The sequence below is a fragment of the Alosa pseudoharengus genome, unplaced genomic scaffold (assembly GCF_046254945.1).
Source record: "Alosa pseudoharengus isolate Yale_2024_CS ecotype anadromous, Long Island Sound unplaced genomic scaffold, YU_APseudo_1.1 YU_APseudo_1.1_scf_7, whole genome shotgun sequence".
Taxonomy (NCBI): Eukaryota; Metazoa; Chordata; class Actinopteri; order Clupeiformes; family Clupeidae; genus Alosa; species Alosa pseudoharengus.
The window spans coordinates 10,811,613-10,831,612 of record NW_027468859.1 but is presented as its reverse complement, the minus strand read 5'-3'; the positions used below and the strand labels follow the sequence as shown (position 1 = coordinate 10,831,612).

The 20,000-nt window shown below is 44.5% G+C and overlaps 1 protein-coding gene across 2 annotated transcripts in view; it reads right to left on the bottom strand.

Moving 5' to 3' along the window:
* Positions 1–16,544: 16,544 nt before the first annotated feature.
* epm2a (EPM2A glucan phosphatase, laforin) overlaps positions 16,545–20,000 on the bottom strand; it is a 16,268-nt gene continuing 12,812 nt past the window's right edge. For both annotated transcript variants that reach the window (XM_076272516.1, XM_076272517.1), the window contains exons 3-4: positions 17,629–17,873; positions 16,545–17,324 (exon numbers count right to left, since the gene is read on the bottom strand). In XM_076272516.1, the coding sequence (XP_076128631.1) occupies positions 17,041–17,324; positions 17,629–17,873 (529 nt within the window). In that variant the 3' untranslated portion in view covers positions 16,545–17,040. The remainder of the gene's footprint in view (positions 17,325–17,628; positions 17,874–20,000) is intronic.

Genomic DNA, 20,000 nt, shown 5'->3' with positions numbered 1-20,000 from the left:
AAAAAAAAGCATTTTGGGCTTCATAGCCGCATGGCCATGGACCTCGGATCCCTACAGTGGAGATGAATAGGTGGGTGAGCGATGTCTGCTGCCTCCAGGTCATGTGAGCTCGTAGTGAATAATGAAACGGAGGAGAAGGGGTTGAAGGTGAGATGCTCTGCTACATCGCAGCGCATGATGTGATGGACAGGTGAGGAGGGTTTCAATCTCCTAGAAGATGGCAGAAGAGGGGTGAGTGATGTCTGTCAATCATACATATGGGTTCCTCCCAAGTGTTGGTTAGAAAACATACCATTATTTCTCAAATACAAATTTTAGTTTACACATAAGTTTTGCAAAATTTCTACAGTCCTGAGATTAATTCTCAGGGGTGGCATATCTATTTGAATGCATTTTTTATTCTTCTTTTGGACTAAAGCACAATTCAATTTGGATTTATTGTGCTATTAGCCACCACTGTAAGGCTGACCCCCCATGTCATCCTCACTAAAGAAACTGCACACCAATAAGGCAGCGGGGCCTGACAGACTGAAGGCTACTCAAGGCCTGTGCTGCTGAACTGGGGGAGCCACTGAAGCACATCTTCAATTTGAGTCTACGCCTTGGACAAGTTCCAACACTGTGGAAGACATCATGTCTCACCCCTGTCCCTAAGAAGCCACACCCTAGTGAGCTTAATGACTACAGACCTGTCGCTCTTACATCACATGTGATGAAGACAATGGATCGGCTGGTCTTAGGTATGCTCAGACCCCAGGTACGCCATGCACTAGACCCGTTACAGTTTGCATACCAGGAGAAAGTGGGCGTGGACGATGCCATCACTTATCTTCTACACAGGACACATTCTCACCTAGACAAGGGGAAAAGTGCTGTGAGAATCATGTTCTTTGATTTCTCAAGTGCTTTTAACACCATCCAACCCCTCAGACTGGGAGACAAGCTCTTGCAGATGATTGTGGACAATCACCTGGTAACCTGGATTACAGATTACCTGACCAAGCGACCACAGTTCATCAGGCTGAAGAACTGTCTTTCTGACACTGTGATGCAGCACCAGAGCACCACAGGGAACTGTGCTCTCTCCAGTCCTGTTCACCCTGTACACATCTGACTTCTGCTACAACACCGAGTCATGCTACATGCAGAAGTTTTCTGACGATACTGCAATTGTGGGGTGTATTAGGAACGGGCAGGAGGAGGAGTACAGGTGCCTGGTGGAGGACTTTGTTCAATGGTGCAAACTCAATCATCTTCAACTCAACACTTCAAAGACCAAGGCGATGGTGGTGGATTTCCACAGGTCTAAGCCCACTCTGCTACCAGTGCCCATTGATGAAGTATGCAGAGCAGGCTGTACCTGAGGAGGCTGCGGTCCTTCAATGTGTGCAGCAAGCTCCTCAGGATGTTCTACCAGTCTGTTGTTGCCAGCGTCCTCTTCTATGCAGTGGTATGCTGGGGAGGAAGCACAAAGAAGAAGGATGCGGGGCGAATTGACAGGCTGGTAAGGAAAGCTGGCTCTGCAGTGGGAGCTGAACTGGAGTGCATCACTTCAATATCTGACAAAAGGACCCTGAACAAACTGATCAACATCTTGGACAATGAGTGTCACCCACTCCACAGCACTATTGTTAAGCAGAAGAGCCTGATCAGCTGGAGACTTCGCTCACTGCCTTGCACAACAGACAGACTTAGGAAGTCATTTTGTCCCCAGGGCCATTGAACTGTTCAATGCTTCACTTAAGGGAAGAGGAGAGATAGACTTCTCTGCATAGCCTGTCTGCCTCTTTACCCCCTCCATGTTTGGATACTGTCTGTCCACTAGCCACCAGACATGGGGGACTCGAGTCACATGACTTGACTCGAGTCAGACTTCACAGATTTGCTTCACAGACTTGCTTGTGACTTGCACATGTGTGACTTACTCCCACCTCTGCTAGCCACTTTTTACCACTGTCTTTCTGCCTCAATGTTTGCGTGCTATATTAGCACATATGCATAACCCCTCCCTCCATGCCACAGCCGAACTGTGGCCACACTTATACCTTTTCTTAATATAGTTATATATATAGATATATAGACTTTATTCTTGCACTGTTGCACTGTTGGACTTACTCATTTGCACTATCACCATGACACTCATTCACACAGAGCAGCTTACCTTACCTTACTATGCACAGAGAATCACAGGCTCAGTCCCTGTCTCAGTCATTGCAAGCGCCTCTTGATTGATTAATCACCCACTATGTGGATACTGTTTTTAGAATTGATTTAGATTAAGTGTTAGTTAGTATAATATTGTATTTTAGTTATTTAGTATCTATTTATCTATCTATCTATCTATCTATCTATCTATCTCATCCAAAAATATAACCTGTAGCGCAATTACATGCCCACATGTAGGTCTTTTAAAAATGGGATAGTTGGAATAAACAGGAGTCCAACTAAGCATTCAACAATTCAGTAAACATAATTTAATAACATGTTTTTACAGATCAAAGGACTAACACTAACAGCTGTTTTGACAGCAGGTTTAGACTATGTTTAAAATAAAGAGTTTGATGACAGAGAAGAGGATGAACACCATTTTGTGGAATGATTTATTGTCGTATGAAATGTGCAACTGCCGAAATTTCCAAAAACAGTCTCTACCATTAGTGACTTTACACTCTGGCACTAAGTAAGGAATAATGGACAACACGGCTTTCGGTTTTCAGAAAAATAATGCACATTCGAGGTGGTAATGTGTAGTGCTTTATTTTTCTGATAACAGAACACTGTGGAGTCCATTATCCCGCTTTTATTCCACTGCTTGGTTAAATGTCCCATTGTCATGCATTCTTTAGAATGTGTAATAACCATTAAGTACGTAAAATAGTAAGTAAAATAGTGATGTTTCAAAGCGGTTCATCAGAATCTACTTCATCAGAACTACTTCTTTCAGCCACATATCAACACATTTCTCAACATGCAGGACAAACTGTTGTTACTAGTTCTAAATGGATGGTTGACATGGCCAAAGGCAAGTCGTTAATTTAATCTCTCTCATTGTCAAGTGGGGATATCCCAGGATTCTGTTGAACCTTAGCTTTCGCTGTTTTACTTTGCCTGCTGTAGTGCAGTTGAGCTAAATGCCATCTCAGTCATATGTTAACAAAGTTGCTATGCTCTGAACGTCTGTCAGATCACTAATTTGTAGCCCTGTTGCAATGTGACAGTTCATTTAAGCTTCGCAAGGAGTTTGGCAAATTGATATACAAGCCTAATGCAGCCAAAAAACTGGAACTACTTCGTAGGTGTGCAATTATCTGAAAAATAATTGACATTCTAAAGAACACATCACAATACAAAAAATCAACCAAGCAATGATATAACTAGGTGTGTTTTGCACATTCCCCAGTCACAAATCTCACTCCAAGCTGAAAACAAAAGTTGTACCAAGGAGGGGTAAAAGTATTCCTTCAGCTGCAGCGCATGAACTCAGAAACTTCAGAAAAAAATTCATTCATAATGGAATCTGAGCAAGTATTTTAATATTTCAAAAAGAAAACAATACAAAAGGCAAAACTATCATATTCATCAATATTTTACAATCCCCCTCCAAAGAAAGAATAAAACATGAAAATTAAACTGGTTTTTAATAAAAGAAAAAAGGGGAAGAGAGATGATTTACTCCCACTCTCTCTCCTGTGCAGAGCTGATATTATGTGTGTGTGTGTGTGTGTGTGTGTGTGTGTGTGTGAAATCCTACAGCAGTCTTAAACACACAGTGCTGTGGTTCACTCTCATTAAAAGTGTCTAATAGAGAGATATGATGGGAGCTGTGTGTGTGTGTGTGTGTGTGTGTGTGAGGTCTCTCTTGCCGTCAGCTACAGAATGTGAGATTTTACTCAAGAGCTTCATTTTCATTCCTACATGGGTAATGAGTGTGTCTCTCTCTACCCTGTGGACAAACGTTTAGGAACTCTAATAGCGTTTTTAGCTGTACAGATAGCTGTACAGTGGGGGGAATGGTCTATACACACTCTCTACTGTGCAAATATGTGTGTGTGTGTGTGTGTGTGTGTGTGTGTCTGTGTGCGTGACTGAATTTGAACATAGAGTGAGACAGTGTATGACTATCAGGAGGGGATGTGTGGTTATGGACTGTATGTGTGTGTACAGTATGGGACTAAAAAAAAAATGATTTTATTGCAGATACAAGATAGCAGTGGTGTGCAGGATTGGCCTAGAGGCTACACTAAACTGCAAGTATCTCTCTCTCTCTCTCTTTCTCTCTCTCTCTCTGTGTGTATGTGTGTGTGTGTGTATGTGTGTGTGCACATACATTGGTATTTGAACATGTGTGTGTGTGTGTGATTTTGTGTGGGTGTGTGTCTGTGTGTGTGTGAATCTCTGATATTAACTCAGTCTCACTACCATTACTCTGTTCACATCCACAGCAGTTGCCAAATGAGAGGTCACACTGTGTATATTAAAGGTCATGATCATCAGAGCAAAGGTCACATAGCACTAGATGACACTGAGAGGGGTTACTGAGGTCATCTAGTCTCTGTTGTGTATAGGGTAATAGACGACAACATTTGGAGCCAACTTTATGACAAACTCTAACATGTCAGTCTGGTTCAGTTGAGCCTGGTGTGTTAGTGATGAAGACTGTGTTAGGCGGGAAGTGAGGATGATGATGATGACAGCGATGAAGACAATTATTCTGCCCATGTATGCGATGCTGAGCATGTTAATGTGTTTTTTGTTGTTGTTGTTGATGATGATTATGGAAATGTCAGTAGTGCTGTCAGTTTCAAGCAGTGATGGTAGCATCAGTGATGAAAACAAATTTGATTATTCAGTTTGCTTTGACTTTGAGGATTTAATGGTGACTGAGCTGCTGGCAGATGATGAGGGTCATGCTGATGGTGATGGTGATGATGATGGTGGTGGTGATGAAGTTGATGATGACAATAATACTGCTGGTGATGATGATGATGATGAAGAAGATGAGGATGATGATTAAGATCAGGGTGTAATGATGATGATAATGATGACGGTAGTGGTGATGATGATGACGATGGATATTGATGGTGATGAAGGTGATGATGATGATGTTGGTAGTAGTGTAGATAATTCCACCATAGGTGGATAACACACTGAGGGCCAGATGTACTAACGCTTTTGCGCCCACTTCAGGCGTTTTTGTTTCGCAACTTGCGTTTAAAATCATTGCGAGGTATGTACAAACAGGCCGCAATGAGGTAAAAGCGCAATCTGCCTGTCGCGGGAGCTGAAAATGTCTAATTGCGCTTTTCGTGTCATGCATATGCAGGGAAAGTGGGAGTTTAGCGTAAAAAGATGGGAGGGGAAGAGTAAAGAGCGCCTAATTATGTATTCCACGGTATGTACAAAGACTGCTCCTGAAAGCTAAGTCTATTCTGCATTCTTCTAAATACTTGCGCCTTGTAAAAGCAGGTGTTAATCCAAATTGAAGTTCAATGCTTCAATAAGAGAACCTTTCAAAGACAACAGAATCGCTAATTAGAGCACCAGTTTTGCAAGTCTTTGTAGGCTACTATCAAAAGCAACATTAACTTTCGTTGGCCTTTCGAATGTCTTACTTTCACTTTCACGTCATTCACTTAAACTTTCCTACTTGCTAGATTAGACCAATTTTCCATAGCCTACGTTCACAAGTAGTTTGAGTAGAACTACTGATCTTCATTATCTCCCTGCTCGTTGACATCTTATCATCTATGGTATTATTTCATGATCGCTAAACGTTTGATTCTTTTTAATGTTGTCATCAGTTAACTTCATTCAACTGCGCTTGTAGGCTCTGCCATTCAGTTGTGGACGTTCGTAAATTGCGTTTATGGGCGGAGAGAGGCAGAGAAAGGCGCAGTTTACACCAAGGATTGAACGATTGATAAATACGACGGAAACTTGGGTCTGTCAGCGTTCGCAGTCTGAGGTTTGTCCATGGCGCTGATAACGTTACGTTCGCAAATGTACGTACATCTGGCCCTGAGTGTGTTATTAGTGTTAGTGTCCTCTGCCGAAACGCAGGTGCTCTCTCGACTGGCGTATTTACACACAAACACACAGACCTGATGAGAGATAATTGCTGGCATTAAAACAAACAGTGAAGCGCTTTACTCAACAAAACACTGTTGCTCGGTCAGCGACAGATAATGATGCATTTATCAACGGAGCAGAAGAATACTGATTACAGGCCTCAGGTGGAGATAACAGGCTGTGTGTGTGTGTGTGTGTGTGTGTGTGTGTGTGTGTGAGTGAGAGAGAGAGAGAGAGAGAGAAAGAAAGTAAAAATTAGTAAGAAAAAGAGCTAGAGTGTGTGCGTATGTGTGAGAGAGAAAATGATAGAGTGAAAGAAAAAATGCGTGAAGAAAAGAGATTGAATGAGAGAGCAAGAAAGAGCCAGAGAGAGCCAGAAAAGACAGTCAAGTGAGAGATAGATAGAGAGAGAGAGTTAGAGAGAGAGAAAGTTAGATTGAGAGAGAGTGGCAATTAGGCGAGTGATTATGACGGCACCTCCCTGAAATCACAGGCCCGAGGCCTTCAGCGGTCAGGAGGTCTCTGGTCTCCGCAGCAATCATCGCCAGGGGCAACCATTACCCTCTATCCCCTAGCAGCCAGCAACAGGCCCTCTTGGCTCCAGCGTGACATCAGAGCTCCACGTGGAATGTTTAACGATGAGGGACACACACACACACACGCACGCACACACACACACACACACACACACACACACACACACACACACACACACACACACACACATACACACACACACTCAAGCACAGACTCACACAGATTTAATACAAAAGAGAAATAAACATGCCTCTTTTCCAAACATAAAGCCAAAAAGCCATTAAATAAAAGATAAAGGGAGAGGGAAGTTAACAAGTAAATAACAATAAAGGCAATAAGCTCTATTTAGAAAGTCCCAGGATGGACTGAGATAAAAGTAGAGAGAGAGAGAGAGAGAGAAGTTTTGTTCCAAGAGCCTTGTTTCCATAATTGATGTCTCTGTGGTATTGTTGTGACAAGTAAAGCTCCAGGTTCTCCACACTGGGAAATGAACACACACACTCATGCAAACACACAAACATGTTTCCCCCAACAATAACATAAACAATTTCGTATTGTTTGAATCATGTTTTTGTTTTTGTCCCTCCACACACACACACACACACACACACACAGTTTTTTCATTTCAACTCAAAAAAAAAAAGAAGCAAAGTACAGCACGGAACTGTCTCTGTACAGTATTGGAAGCCCCTCAGTGCAATGTCTGTTAGAGTTCTTTTTAAATAAATCAATAACAGACATATTTTTCACTCACAGTTTTCCCTTTTCATTTCACTCCTACATACATACAGTACAGACATGCTTTATCATTCTCTCACCCTCATACACACAGACCCTCATACAAACAGACATGCTTTATCATTCTCTCACCCTCATACCACACAGACCCTCATACAAACAGACATGCTTTATCATTCTCTCACCCTCATACCACACAGACCCTCATACAAACAGACATGCTTTATCATTCTCTCACCCTCATACACACATAAAGACCTAAATACTTGTCAGACATGCTTCAGCAGTACACACCTTCTCGTCCTCTCAGGTCCCAGGTGAAAAACCTGCTCGTAAAACCTACAGTTAGAACTAAACATGGTGAAGCAGCTTTTAGCTGCTATGTGGCTCAGCTGTGGAACCAACTTTCGGATGACATCAAAAAGGCCCCAACTGTAGCCAGTTTTAAATCTAGACTTAAGACCAAACTGTTCTCATATGCTTTCTGCTAACTGTGCCGAGTTACAAATTCTGAATCTGCCTTGATAATTATTCTACTTTGTCTTTTATTACTTTTTTTTACTACTTTGCCTTTGTTTTTGCTTACTAATTATTCTTTATTTTTAAATGATTTTACCATGTGTCTTATGTTTTTGTTTTTATTATTTTACCTTTTAACTATTCTTTGACTATATTGCCCTTCTATGCTTTTATTTGTTATTATTGTTTGGTTTTGTTTATGTAAAGCACATTGAATGACCTCTGTGTATGAAATGCGCTATATAAATAAACTTGACTTGACTTGACTTGACACAGACATGCTTTATCATTCTCTCACCCTCATACCACACAGACCCTCATACACACAGACATGCTTTATCATTCTCTCACCCTCATACCACACAGACCCTCATACACACACAGACATGCTTTATCATTCTCTCACCCTCATACCACACAGACCCTCATACAAACAGACATGCTTTATCATTCTCTCACCCTCATACCACACAGACCCTCATACACACACAGACATGCTTTATCATTCTCTCACCCTCATACCACACAGACCCTCATACACACACAGACGTACTTTAGCATTCTCTCAGCACGAGGTACTGTATTTCTCAGGTTTTGGAAACTTGCCATGCAGGCTGAGAACATTCTATGCCTACCCCACATACCCTCTCCTACACAAACCATGGCTCAGCATGCCAATATCCTGCCCACTCCTGAAGGCCCTACCTCGGATGACATTGAACATGCTAATATGCTTATCCTGACGGGTGGACGACCTTCTCTCTCTCTCTCTCCCCGGCTGGCCCCGTGCTGATAGGCTGCCATCTTATGAGCTGACACCCAGCTTAGAGGCTTTTCCTGGAGGGTTCAGCCTCAGTACCTGCTCTGGGGGATCCAGTTCAAGCTGGGCTCTGTAGAATGCCTTGAGAAATATTCATATGTTACAGGGCTACACAAATCAAATTTAATTGAACTAATGGAATTTAATTAAATCTATGCAGGGATTTTTTTTGTCCATAATTTACAGGACAATTAGAGAGCGGATCATTTAGGTTCCTGAGTGGAAGAGAGAGATGAGGGTGCAGGACCAGACGAGATAGAAGGGCGGGTTCTCAAGGTCTGTGCCAACCAATTGGCACCAGTGTTATATTCACGGCTATATTCAACCTGTCCCTGGCACAGTCCATCATCCCCACATGCTTTAAAAGGTCTACCATCATCCCCATACCCAAGAAGCCTAGACCAGCCTGTCATAACGACTATCGCCCAGTTGCACTCACCTCTGTGGTGATGAAGTGTTTTGAGAAGCTGGTCAAGGCCCACATCTGCTCCTCACTGCCCAACACCCTGGACCCTCTACAATTTGCATACCGGCCCAATAGATCCACTGAGGATGCCATTGCTCACATACTACACATTGTCCTATCACACCTGGACAAGAGCAAGGGAAAAGTGTTGAACTATGTGAGACTATTATTTGTTGACTATAGTTCAGCATTCAATACTATCCTTCCCTCCACCCTCATCTCAAAGCTCAGGAGCCTGGGGCTGAATGGCACCCTTTGCAGGTGGATCCTGCACTTTTTGACAGAGAGACCTCAGGTGGTGAAAGCGGCCAAGCACATCTCACCCTCAGCACAGGGCCCCCCAGGGTTGTGTTCTGTCCCCTCTGCTGTACTCCCTGTACACACACGATTGTGCAGTGACCGCAGACTCCAATACCATCATTAGGTTTGCTGACAACACCGTAGTGGTAGGCCTAAACCACAACAATGATGAGACAGCCTGCCTGGAAGAAGTGAGGTGCCTGACCCAGTGGTGTCAGAGGAACAATCTCCACCTCAACGTCAGCAAGACGAAAGGGATGCAGGTGGACTTTGGGAGGAAGCAGGCGCGGGACTACACTCCCTTATCCATCAACGAGACCCCTGTGGAGAGGGTGGATACTAGGGCTGAACGATTTATTGCATTTGCGATAATATCGCGATATGATGAAACACGATTTTCAAACCGCAAACGCTGCGATTTGTAATATGTGACATCACCAAAACGCATTTATACTTGCGCTTGCGCCTCCTACTCTTCTCACGACCACTGAAGAAGCAAAAAACGTAAACAAGAGGACCAGCTAACAGTGTCAAGAAAGGTCTGATCAGTAGAGCTACTTTGGTTAAAAATAAACCTCTTCATTACCTTTTGCCCGAACCTGCCATGTCCCTGGTTCTAGTTCATAATTCCCCTGTGCTGCTACTCTGGCTGGTAACTTCGTTCACTTGTCCAGCTGACGATTAAAACTCCACGACTGTTTAGGCTGCACAGCAGCCATTCACCTGTGCACTGGGGACTTTGTTTACTAGAGTACAGTGACAGTGGGGGCATTTGCGATATCCAAGGGGGTTGGCGGCACAAACATTTCATCTCACAGGTAATGAATTGATGCATAATGTTATCCGCAAGTAGTTGACACAGCTAACCACCAAAAACCCAGCTGTTCTAACATTAGCTTACCAGCTAAGGCTCTAGGCTACATACATGCTGCTAACTGCTGATATCTTTGCCTGTTTAAAGATTTTTGTCTCCGCGATTGGCTTTGTTGTGATATGAACAAGTTAATTTGCATGCATCCGTATTGCGCTGCGGTGTTGATGATGCTAACCTTTAGTTAACACCGAGCCGAACGGTCATTCGGCCGCATTTATTTGCGCTACAACAATCTACAGTAGTTTGTTCCGATTCACGTGCAAGTAGCTTACAGAGGAGAGGAGCGGGTCTGTGTGTGTGTGTGTGTGTGTGTGTGTGTGTGTGTGTGTGTGTCTGTGCGTGCGCGCGCGCGCGTGTATGGAGAGCACAGGACAATGAGAAGCCGTGTCAGTGCCACTGTTAACTAACGAAAGAAGGTCATATCTACATGAAATAGAAACAAAATAAAAACGAATCAGAATCATTAAATGTTTACAAGGCTGGAAGTTCAACAAATATAGGTCTACTAATGTGATTTAAAATAGTTAAATAAAACATCATCAATCTTATTCAATGACCTAATGCCATCATAACATAGGCCTGGGCTCCAGGAAAGAACAGTTTATGTTGAACTTATCTATTATTTTGTGTTGGTCATACTATAGAATAATATATTGCTTGTCTTTGTTGAATAAGACAGAAGATAAAGAGCTTAAAAATAATCGCATATCGCATCGCAATCGCAATATTGGTGAGAAAAATCGCAATTAGATTTTTTTCCAAAATCGTTCACCCCTAGTGGATACATTCAAATACCTCGGTGTCCAGATCACCGAAGATCTGACATGGTCTATCCATCTGGACACCGTGGCAAGGAAGGCCAGGCAGAGACTGTACCATCTAAGGAGGCTGAGGAAATTCAAAGCATCCAAAACAGTCCTGCAGAGCTTCTACTCCAGCACCATTGAGAGCATCCTGACTGGGTGCATCACTGCTTGGTATGGAAACACCACCATGCAGGACCGCAAGGCTCTGCAGAGAGTGGTGCGTTCAGCGGAACGTACCATAGTGGGGCAACTCCCTAACCTAGGGGACATCTATACCAAGCGGTGCAAGGACAAGACCACCAAAATACTGAGAGACCCCAGCCACCCAGACTATGGTCTGTTCTCTCTGCTTCGCTCAGGAAGCAGATACTGTACATTGGCGGTAAGGACTGAGAGACTCAGGAAGAGTTTCTTCCCCCAAGCTGTCCGGTACCTAAATGCCACCGTTTAGGCACTTTTTATTGATACCACTGTTTTCCTGTAGAGTATACCACTTCTACCACTTCTTCCCTATCTGCAATAACCCCCTGACATCTTGAATGTATTGTTTCTTGTCTGTTACTGTTTTAAGTATAAGTATAGTAAGTATAGTGAGTAATGCATTTATCCCAATCCGTGAATTAGTGAAACATACTCAGCACACAGTGAACACACAGTGAGGTGAACCACACACTAATCCCGGCGCAGTGAGCTGCCTGCAACAACAGCGGCGCTCGGGGAGCAGTGAGGGGTTAGATGCCTTGCTCAAGGGCACTTCAGCCGTGCCTACTGGTCGGGGTTCGAACTGGCAACCCTCCCGTTACAAGTCCAAAGCGCTAACCAGTAGGCCACGGCTGCCCCACAGCTGATTTTGATAGGTTGTTCTGTGTCAGTTTGTGTGTTTTTGCTTGGCATGGAGCCGACTGTAACATTTCACTGCATTGTATGTATGTGACAAATAAAATCTGAATCTGAATCTGAATCTGGGCCAGATTATGGGATGCCGTACCTGATGCAGCCCCATGGCAACCTCAGCTTCAGTTATATTTTTAAATGTGTTCCTCCTTCATCATGGCCCATTGTGTGCTGACCAATCAAGAATGCGGATAGTTTTGCTTGTGGTACCTCAATAAGTGGATATAACTTAACACAGGAAAACACTCAGGAGTCTATACTGCAGCATCAAGGACACACACACACACACACACACACCTCTTCTGAATTGCTGTTCCCTCTCTATCATAGAAGCACACAGCTACACACAAACGTCTCTTTTCTCTATTTGTGCATTTCTATTGCCCCCTATCTCTCTCTCACACACACACACACTGGTACAAATACTCACACACTCACACAAACACACTTTGCTGTGTTGTATATCTGTCCACACCAGACATGCTTTGAAGTAGGTGCATAAAGAAAACGAGCGAAAGGAAAAAGAACGCTGAAAGACGAGAGAATCCTAACTCTGAGCCGGGCACATTAAGACACACACACACACACACACACTCTCTCTTTCTATCACTCTCTCACTCCATTTCTCATTCTCTCATATTTATCTCACATTCCTCCTTTCTCTTTGAATAAGGCAAAGCGCTCCTATTTATCCGGGCCTGTAGTTTAAATAAACAGGCAGGCTTATCCCTCAGTCTGAAGCTCTTGATATTTCCAGGGAGGGAGCCTTCAAACTTCACACAATAGTATCACCCTGAAGTCCTCCTTTTAGTGTGTTTGCATTTCAACAGGAAGGGATGCGTTTTTTGCCTTCATTGTTGTCTGACCCTTATTGAGATTATTCCGGAAAAAAAGAGTTAACATATTTATGGTTTATTACTCCCTACGGTGGTGGCTGTGAGATGGGGTTATGGGGTGACTCAGCATTAATTCCCCCCAGAAGGGGATTGTGGGATAGGTGACTCCTCCAACTGCACCTCAAGACTTCCCTTTCACCTTGGTCGGTTCAGAGTTGTGTGTGAGAACACCCACACATTTGTATGCACATGCACACAAACCCACACACACACACACACACACACACACACACACACACACACACACACACACACACACACACACACACACACACACACACACACACACACACACACACACACACACACACACACACGCACACACACAGACTAAGTACTGTATGAACAGACAATGAAACCTTTGTTGTGTTGAACTCAGCCCACTGCATCCTGTCCTTAAGTTCTCGTACGTCACGTCTTGTCACGTCTGCACCCACTTCATCTGCTCCTCTTCTGCCTCAACAGCTACAGTATGTCCTTCCTCTGTTCATCCCATTCATTTATTCATCTCTCTTTCCCTCTCACATTGTTTCTTTCTTAATGGCTTTGTTCTCTTAGCTCTTATTCTCTGTGTCACTCTACTTCACATCTCCATCTTGTGTTACTCACTCCCTCACTCACTCACTAATTCACTCACTCACTAATTCACTCACTCACTCACTCACTAATTCACTCACTCACTAATTCACTCACTAATTCACTCACTCGCTAATTCACTCACTCACTCTCACTCACTCACTCCTCTCTTATATTTCGGAAAGCTTTTATTCCCATTGTAGTCATTTTTGCTCTCTCCCCCTCTCCCTCCCTCCCTCTCTCTCTTATTTTACCAAAGGCCATTTTTCTGTTTTAGAACTCCAGTGAAACATATTTGCCCATGTCCTCCTCCTCCTCTTCCTCCTGCTCCTCCACCTCCTCCTCCTCTCTTTCTCTCTCCAGTCATCCAGAGAATTCCGGAAAATTCATCTGTCAGGCGCACAGGGTTTTTGAGCACTATTCCCTTTTCACCGTTGACGGACAGATGCATTGATGTCTGGTGCAGCGCCGCTAAAGAGCGTTAAAGAGCCTCTATAATTTATGAACCCCACTAGGGAAGGGGGGGGGGGGTGTTTTCAAATCCGACGATGGCGGACACCGCCACAAGTGACACGGTAGCAATCAAAGCGTCAGAATGGATGAAGGTGTCTTTGCCATGGCAGTGATGGATCCGATCCGAACAGAGCAGAATCAAAGGGAGAGAGAGAGAGAGAATGAAATGGAAAAAGCGAGAAAGAAAGTGGGAAAGAGTTGAGATTGCAAAACGCTCATTCAGGCGGAACACAGCACAGAGCACAAATAAAATTTGTGTAAGTGTCTGGGTAAAGACGGTGTGTGTGAGTATGTGTGTGTGTGTGTGTCTGGGTTTCAATGTGTGTGTGTTTGGACATGAAACTGAACTGTTCAGTCCAAAAGAACTGGACTGTATTGAGAAGAGCCAAAGTAAACATTGCGGGCTGTGAATTGTTTTGAAGCAAAATCTAAAGATCGATTTAAAGACAACTGGCAAGGCTAAACTGAATCCAGTCACCATGAGCATTACAGGACTCGATCGTGACATTAAAAGGGGAGATGTACGGCAGCAGCTATGGACTCTGGGCAGGGTTCAATCACTACACTGCCCCTCGGCCGTATCTGGACTTTGATGCAGGACATTGAGTTTACAGCAGACGACAACGTAGATTGGTGTGTGAAAAACTGTTTATGTGAGAGAAATGTGCATGTGTGTGTTAATGTGTGTGTGTGTGTGTGTGTGTGTGTGTGTGTGTGTATCGCATGTGTGTGTAGGGGGGATTGTTTCCTGGAAGAGTGATACACACTTTTGCGTGTGTGTGTGTGTTGTGTACGTTTGTTTCAGAGGAATCGTTCCTCTGAGAGCTAAAATGTGTATTCATGTGTGCATGTCTCTGAGAGAAAGTTCAAATGTGTACGTGTACACGTGTGTGTGTGTGTGTGTGTGTGTGTGTGTGTGTGTGTGTTTGTGTGTGACCCGGAGGAAACAGCACTTGACTTCACTGTCTCTCTTGTGTTCATTATTTAGTGTGTGGCTCTCTAGACTCTTACCTCAGACTACACACACACACACACACACACACACACACACACACACACACACACACACACACACACACACACACACACACACACACACACACACACACACACACACACACACACACACACACACACAGAGAGAGAGAGAGAGAGAGAGAGAGAGAGAGAGAAACACTACGCTCCTCTGAGTCTTACCTCAGATTACATCACTCAGTCATGCTCATGGTCACTCCCTCTTCCAGGACACATGACCACCACACACACACACATACACACACACACACACACACACACACACACACACACAAACACACACACAAACACAAAAGTGTGTATCACTCTTCCAGGACACAATCCCCCTGCACACACGTGATACATAAACACACACACACACACAAATACACAAGTGTGTATCGCTCCTCCAGGGGCCTATTGCACAAAACTAGGATAAGGGATTAAGCCGGGATATCTTGGTTGTCCTGGCTCAATTTATCCGTGATCCAGTTGCACAAAAGCAGGATAGGGGGCAGCAGGATATGTTATGGTATAAGTTACCATGGCGATTTATTCTGTGGAGCTAGCCTGCTCCAGACCAGGCTAAGTTCCAGGATCTATTTAATCTCATCCCTTATCTCAGTCAGCAGTCACCACAAACGGAAACCAATCATTTTTCCACTGCCCACTACACATTGTTATCACATATACCTAGACCCACTGTCATTATTTAAACGTTTGTGATCATTAAATAACTTTTACATACTCGCCATTCCCGACCTGCATATGCGACAATGTGACGTCACGGGAGTGCCTAACCATTTCACGCGTGGTGGTCGCAGAACTAGTTGCAATATTCTCCTTAACAGAGGTGTTGCTGTTTGTTGCTGTTGTGAGAAGGCTATCTACCTACTTCACACCGTAGAAGAAGCAACGAAGCCCCTCTAGTTGCCATGGTGAATCAGTGAATCTGTGATCGGTGGCGGGGTCTATTTGAGGGAGCCGTGAGCGCGCACTTATTCAGGATAGGTTTCACCTGGCTTGATGAATCCGTGTCTGCTCATCCTGGCTTGCTCTTTGTGCAACCAATTAAGCCTATACGATCGTGTTTTGGATTCATTGAGCGCAACTCAGTAACTTATCCCGGATGTCTTAATTCTGCTTTTGTGCAACGGACCCCAGGACACAATCCCCCTACACACGTGTGCATCACACACAGACAGATGCAGATGCACACACACACACACACACACACACACACACACACACACACACACACACACACACACACACACACACACACACACACAGACAGGCCGATACATACATATCTCTCCCGCTTTCTTTCACTCACACTCATACTGACACACACACACACACACACTGACTCACATTTTTGGGCTAGAATTTGGTTCCCAAATGTGTGTGTGTGTGTGTGTGTGTGCGTGTGTGTGTGTTCAGTGTGTGTGTGTTCAGTGTGTGTGTGTTCAGTGTGTTGTGTGTGTGTGTTTTGAACACCATTCAATTCAATTCAGTTCAGTCCAATTCAAATCAGTTCAACTTTATTTGACTTGGCATAACCAATGATCGCTAGCTGAAGATGATTAGCCCTAAACTTATGACAAGAAAAGTCCTTCCCCTTATTACCCACCCGGAGCTGTGCCTTGTGTGAGTGAGTATGTGTGTGTGTGTGTGTGTGTGTGTGTGTGTGTGTGTGAGTGAGAGAGAGAGAGGAGGGGGTATGTGTTTGTTAGTATGTGTGTGTCCAACTCCTCACTCCTCCACCAGGCACGGTGAGCTCTGCATTTAGCTGAACTTCCTGTGGTAGTCTCTGTGTGTGTGTGTGTGTGTGTGTGTGTGTGTGAGTATGTTACTCTACCACTAGGCACGGTGAGCTCTGCACACGGCCGAACTTCCTGTAGTAGTCTCTGTGTGTGTGTGTGTGTGTGTGTGTGAGTATGTTACTCCTCCACTAGGCATGGTGAGCTCTGCGCACGGCCGAACTTCCTGTAGTAGTCTCTGTGTGTGTGTGTGTGTTACTCCTCCACTAGGCACGGTGAGCTCTGCGCACGGCCGAACTTCCTGTAGTAGTCTCCCTGCGCCCGCAGCAGGGCCTCCTCGTCGATGTAGACCGCCGGGCGCCGGGCACACAGGTGGTACTGTGCCCGCCGGACGCTCCAGCCCAGCACGTACATCAGCAGCCCGCACACGGCCGCCGTGGAGCGGCCCACGCCCGCGTTACAGTGCACGTACACCGTGTGCCCGTTTCCCAGCAGCCCCTGCAGCAGGAAGACCGCCTGAGGCAGCATACGCACACGGCCTGGGGGAAAGATGGGACAACATGCACGCATGCACGCGCGCACACACACACACACACACACACACACACACACACACACACACACACACACACACACACACACACACACACATAAATATGCATCTTATAAACAACCACATGTAAATGTATAGATATGCAGAGATTGGAGGGACTGTATTCATGCATGTCTATATTTTTGTGCACGTGTGGGTATTTAGATTGTGTTTTTCAGTGGGCATGTATCTGTGTGTGTATGTAAGTGTGTGTGTGTGTGTGTGTGTGTGTCTGTGTGAAGGGCACACACCTTCAGTACTCATATCGGGCGTTGGAATCCAGACATAAGACATGTCACAGTCGCTGTAGAGTCGCGTCATGGTCTCTGGAGTCATGGGCTCCGCGTTGTCACGGCGACAGCCATGTGAGTTGTTGATGACGTCCCACTCAGTCTGGAAGTTCATCACCGCGGTTACGCACAGCTCCCGCTTCAGCTTCATGGTCACATGCTCCACCCGCCGGGGGCAACTGCCCAACCACACACGCGGCATGATTCTGGAGCGACAGAGAGCACAGGGCGAACGTGTGTGTGTGTGTGTGTGTGTGTGTGTGTGTGTGTGTGTGTGTGTGTGTGTGTGTGTGTGTGTGTGTGTGTGTGTGTGTGTGTGTGAGAGAGAGAGAGAGTGTGCGAGTGTGTGTGTACATACAAAGCAGAATGTGAAGGTGTATCAGTGTGTGTGTGTTTGTGTGTGTGTATTTGTATGAGTGAGCATTTGTGCGATTTTATGGGTGATTGTGTGGTGTTGTGTGTCAAAGAGGCAGAAAATAGTTTGTGTGTGTGTGTGTTTTGTATTATATATTTTTTGAGCAGGCTGTTGGCAGAGGCTTACTCTATCCCCTCTATCCATTGTGAGTGAAAAAGTGTTTTCTGGAAAATAAAAAAACATTGTCCTTGCCCTCTGCTCTCCTCTGGCTTACTTTCACTTTCTCTCTCTCTCTCTCTCTCTCTCTCTCTCTCTCTCTCTCTCTCTCTCTCTCTCTCTCTCTGACTGTTTCCCCCTGCATTCCTCTCGCAATCTCACTCTTTCTCAGACCTTCTGTCTGTCTGTCTCTTGCTCTCTCTCTCTCTCTTGGTCTCTTTTTCTCTCTCTCCCTGTTCTTTTATCTTGTTCTCTCCCTTTCTGTCACCTGTTCCTTTCTCCACACCAACACTAACAAAAGGAATTGACATGTAAGAGAAAAAAAAATATTTTAAAAAATTCTAAGAGATTGTACATGCTATGCTTTCTTTGTTTGTTTCTGTGTGTGTCATTGAACTGTGTCCAGACATGTGTGTGTGTGTGTGTGTGTGTGTGTGTGTGTGTGTGTATATATATTTATATTCTCAGTCTCTCCTCTGCCCTGCCTAAACTCTGACGGTAATGAGTTATGTTTGTACCCACAGGCTGTAATTAAATCGATGGTGAATAAACACACTGCTCACTGCCACTGATGATGATGATGATGATGATGATGAAGCTGATGTAGACGAAGATGATGATGGATGATGAAGAAGATATTGCTAAAGGTGGTGAAGATGGTGAAGATGATGATGATGATGATGATGATGGTGACGAAGCAGATTACTGGCACCACAATCACAAACTAATGAGCTGCCAAACTGATCTGAAACCTGCCCACGGGGGGATGTCAGTCCTCACTCGCTGGTGATGAAAAGGGCAATCAATCTGAAAATCACTTTCTAAAAACCCGAGTCTGAGTTTGGCATGAAGAGGCAGTGGGCTGACTCTCCTCTCCCCATGGGGTGCCCACACCCACACAGGGTGGCAGAAAGCTCATTAAATAGCTGACACTATCACTGCCAGCAATCAGGTCAGCGGACCAACTTCGCCCTGATTTCCAAAGCGTATTGTAGTTAACTCTGGAGCTTTTATTTTGGAAAAGGCTTTCAGAGGGGAAAAAAAATGATGTGATGGAAAAAACGCGCACACACACACACACACACACACACAAAGTTTATGGTGTGTGTGTGTGTGGGTGTGTGTGTGTGTGTGTGTGTGTGTGCATACGCACAGTAGGTAGAAATGAATTAAACTCTTGTCCAGTTAAAAGGTTGGAAACATCCTGATCACACAAAACAAGTCCACACGCTCACACACACGTCCACACCCACACACACACGCACACACGCACACACTCTTTCCAAACTAAAGCCTGAAGGTAACCATTGTTGGCACTGTAGCTTCCCTGCATTTATAGATGGGATTGTCCTTGCACTTTCTACACACACACACACACACACACACACACACACACACACACACACACACACACACACACACACACACACACACACACACACACACACACACACGACCTTCATTTAAAAAAAAAAATTGTTCATTCAGAAGAGGAGAGTGAAATATTAATGATCTGGCAATCAGCTGTCAAATGGCTTAATTTGTATAAAATGTGAAACATCAACTATACATGAAGCACAGTGCAAGGTCAGGCAAGGACACACACACATACACACACACACCCATGCATGCACGCACGCACTGGGGAGGTCAGAGAAAGAGAAAGGTCCTTCAAAGGATCTTGTAAGGTCTAACCACTAATTAGACAACCAGCTTTTCAAGCTCACTAACATACATGCACACACACACACACACACACACA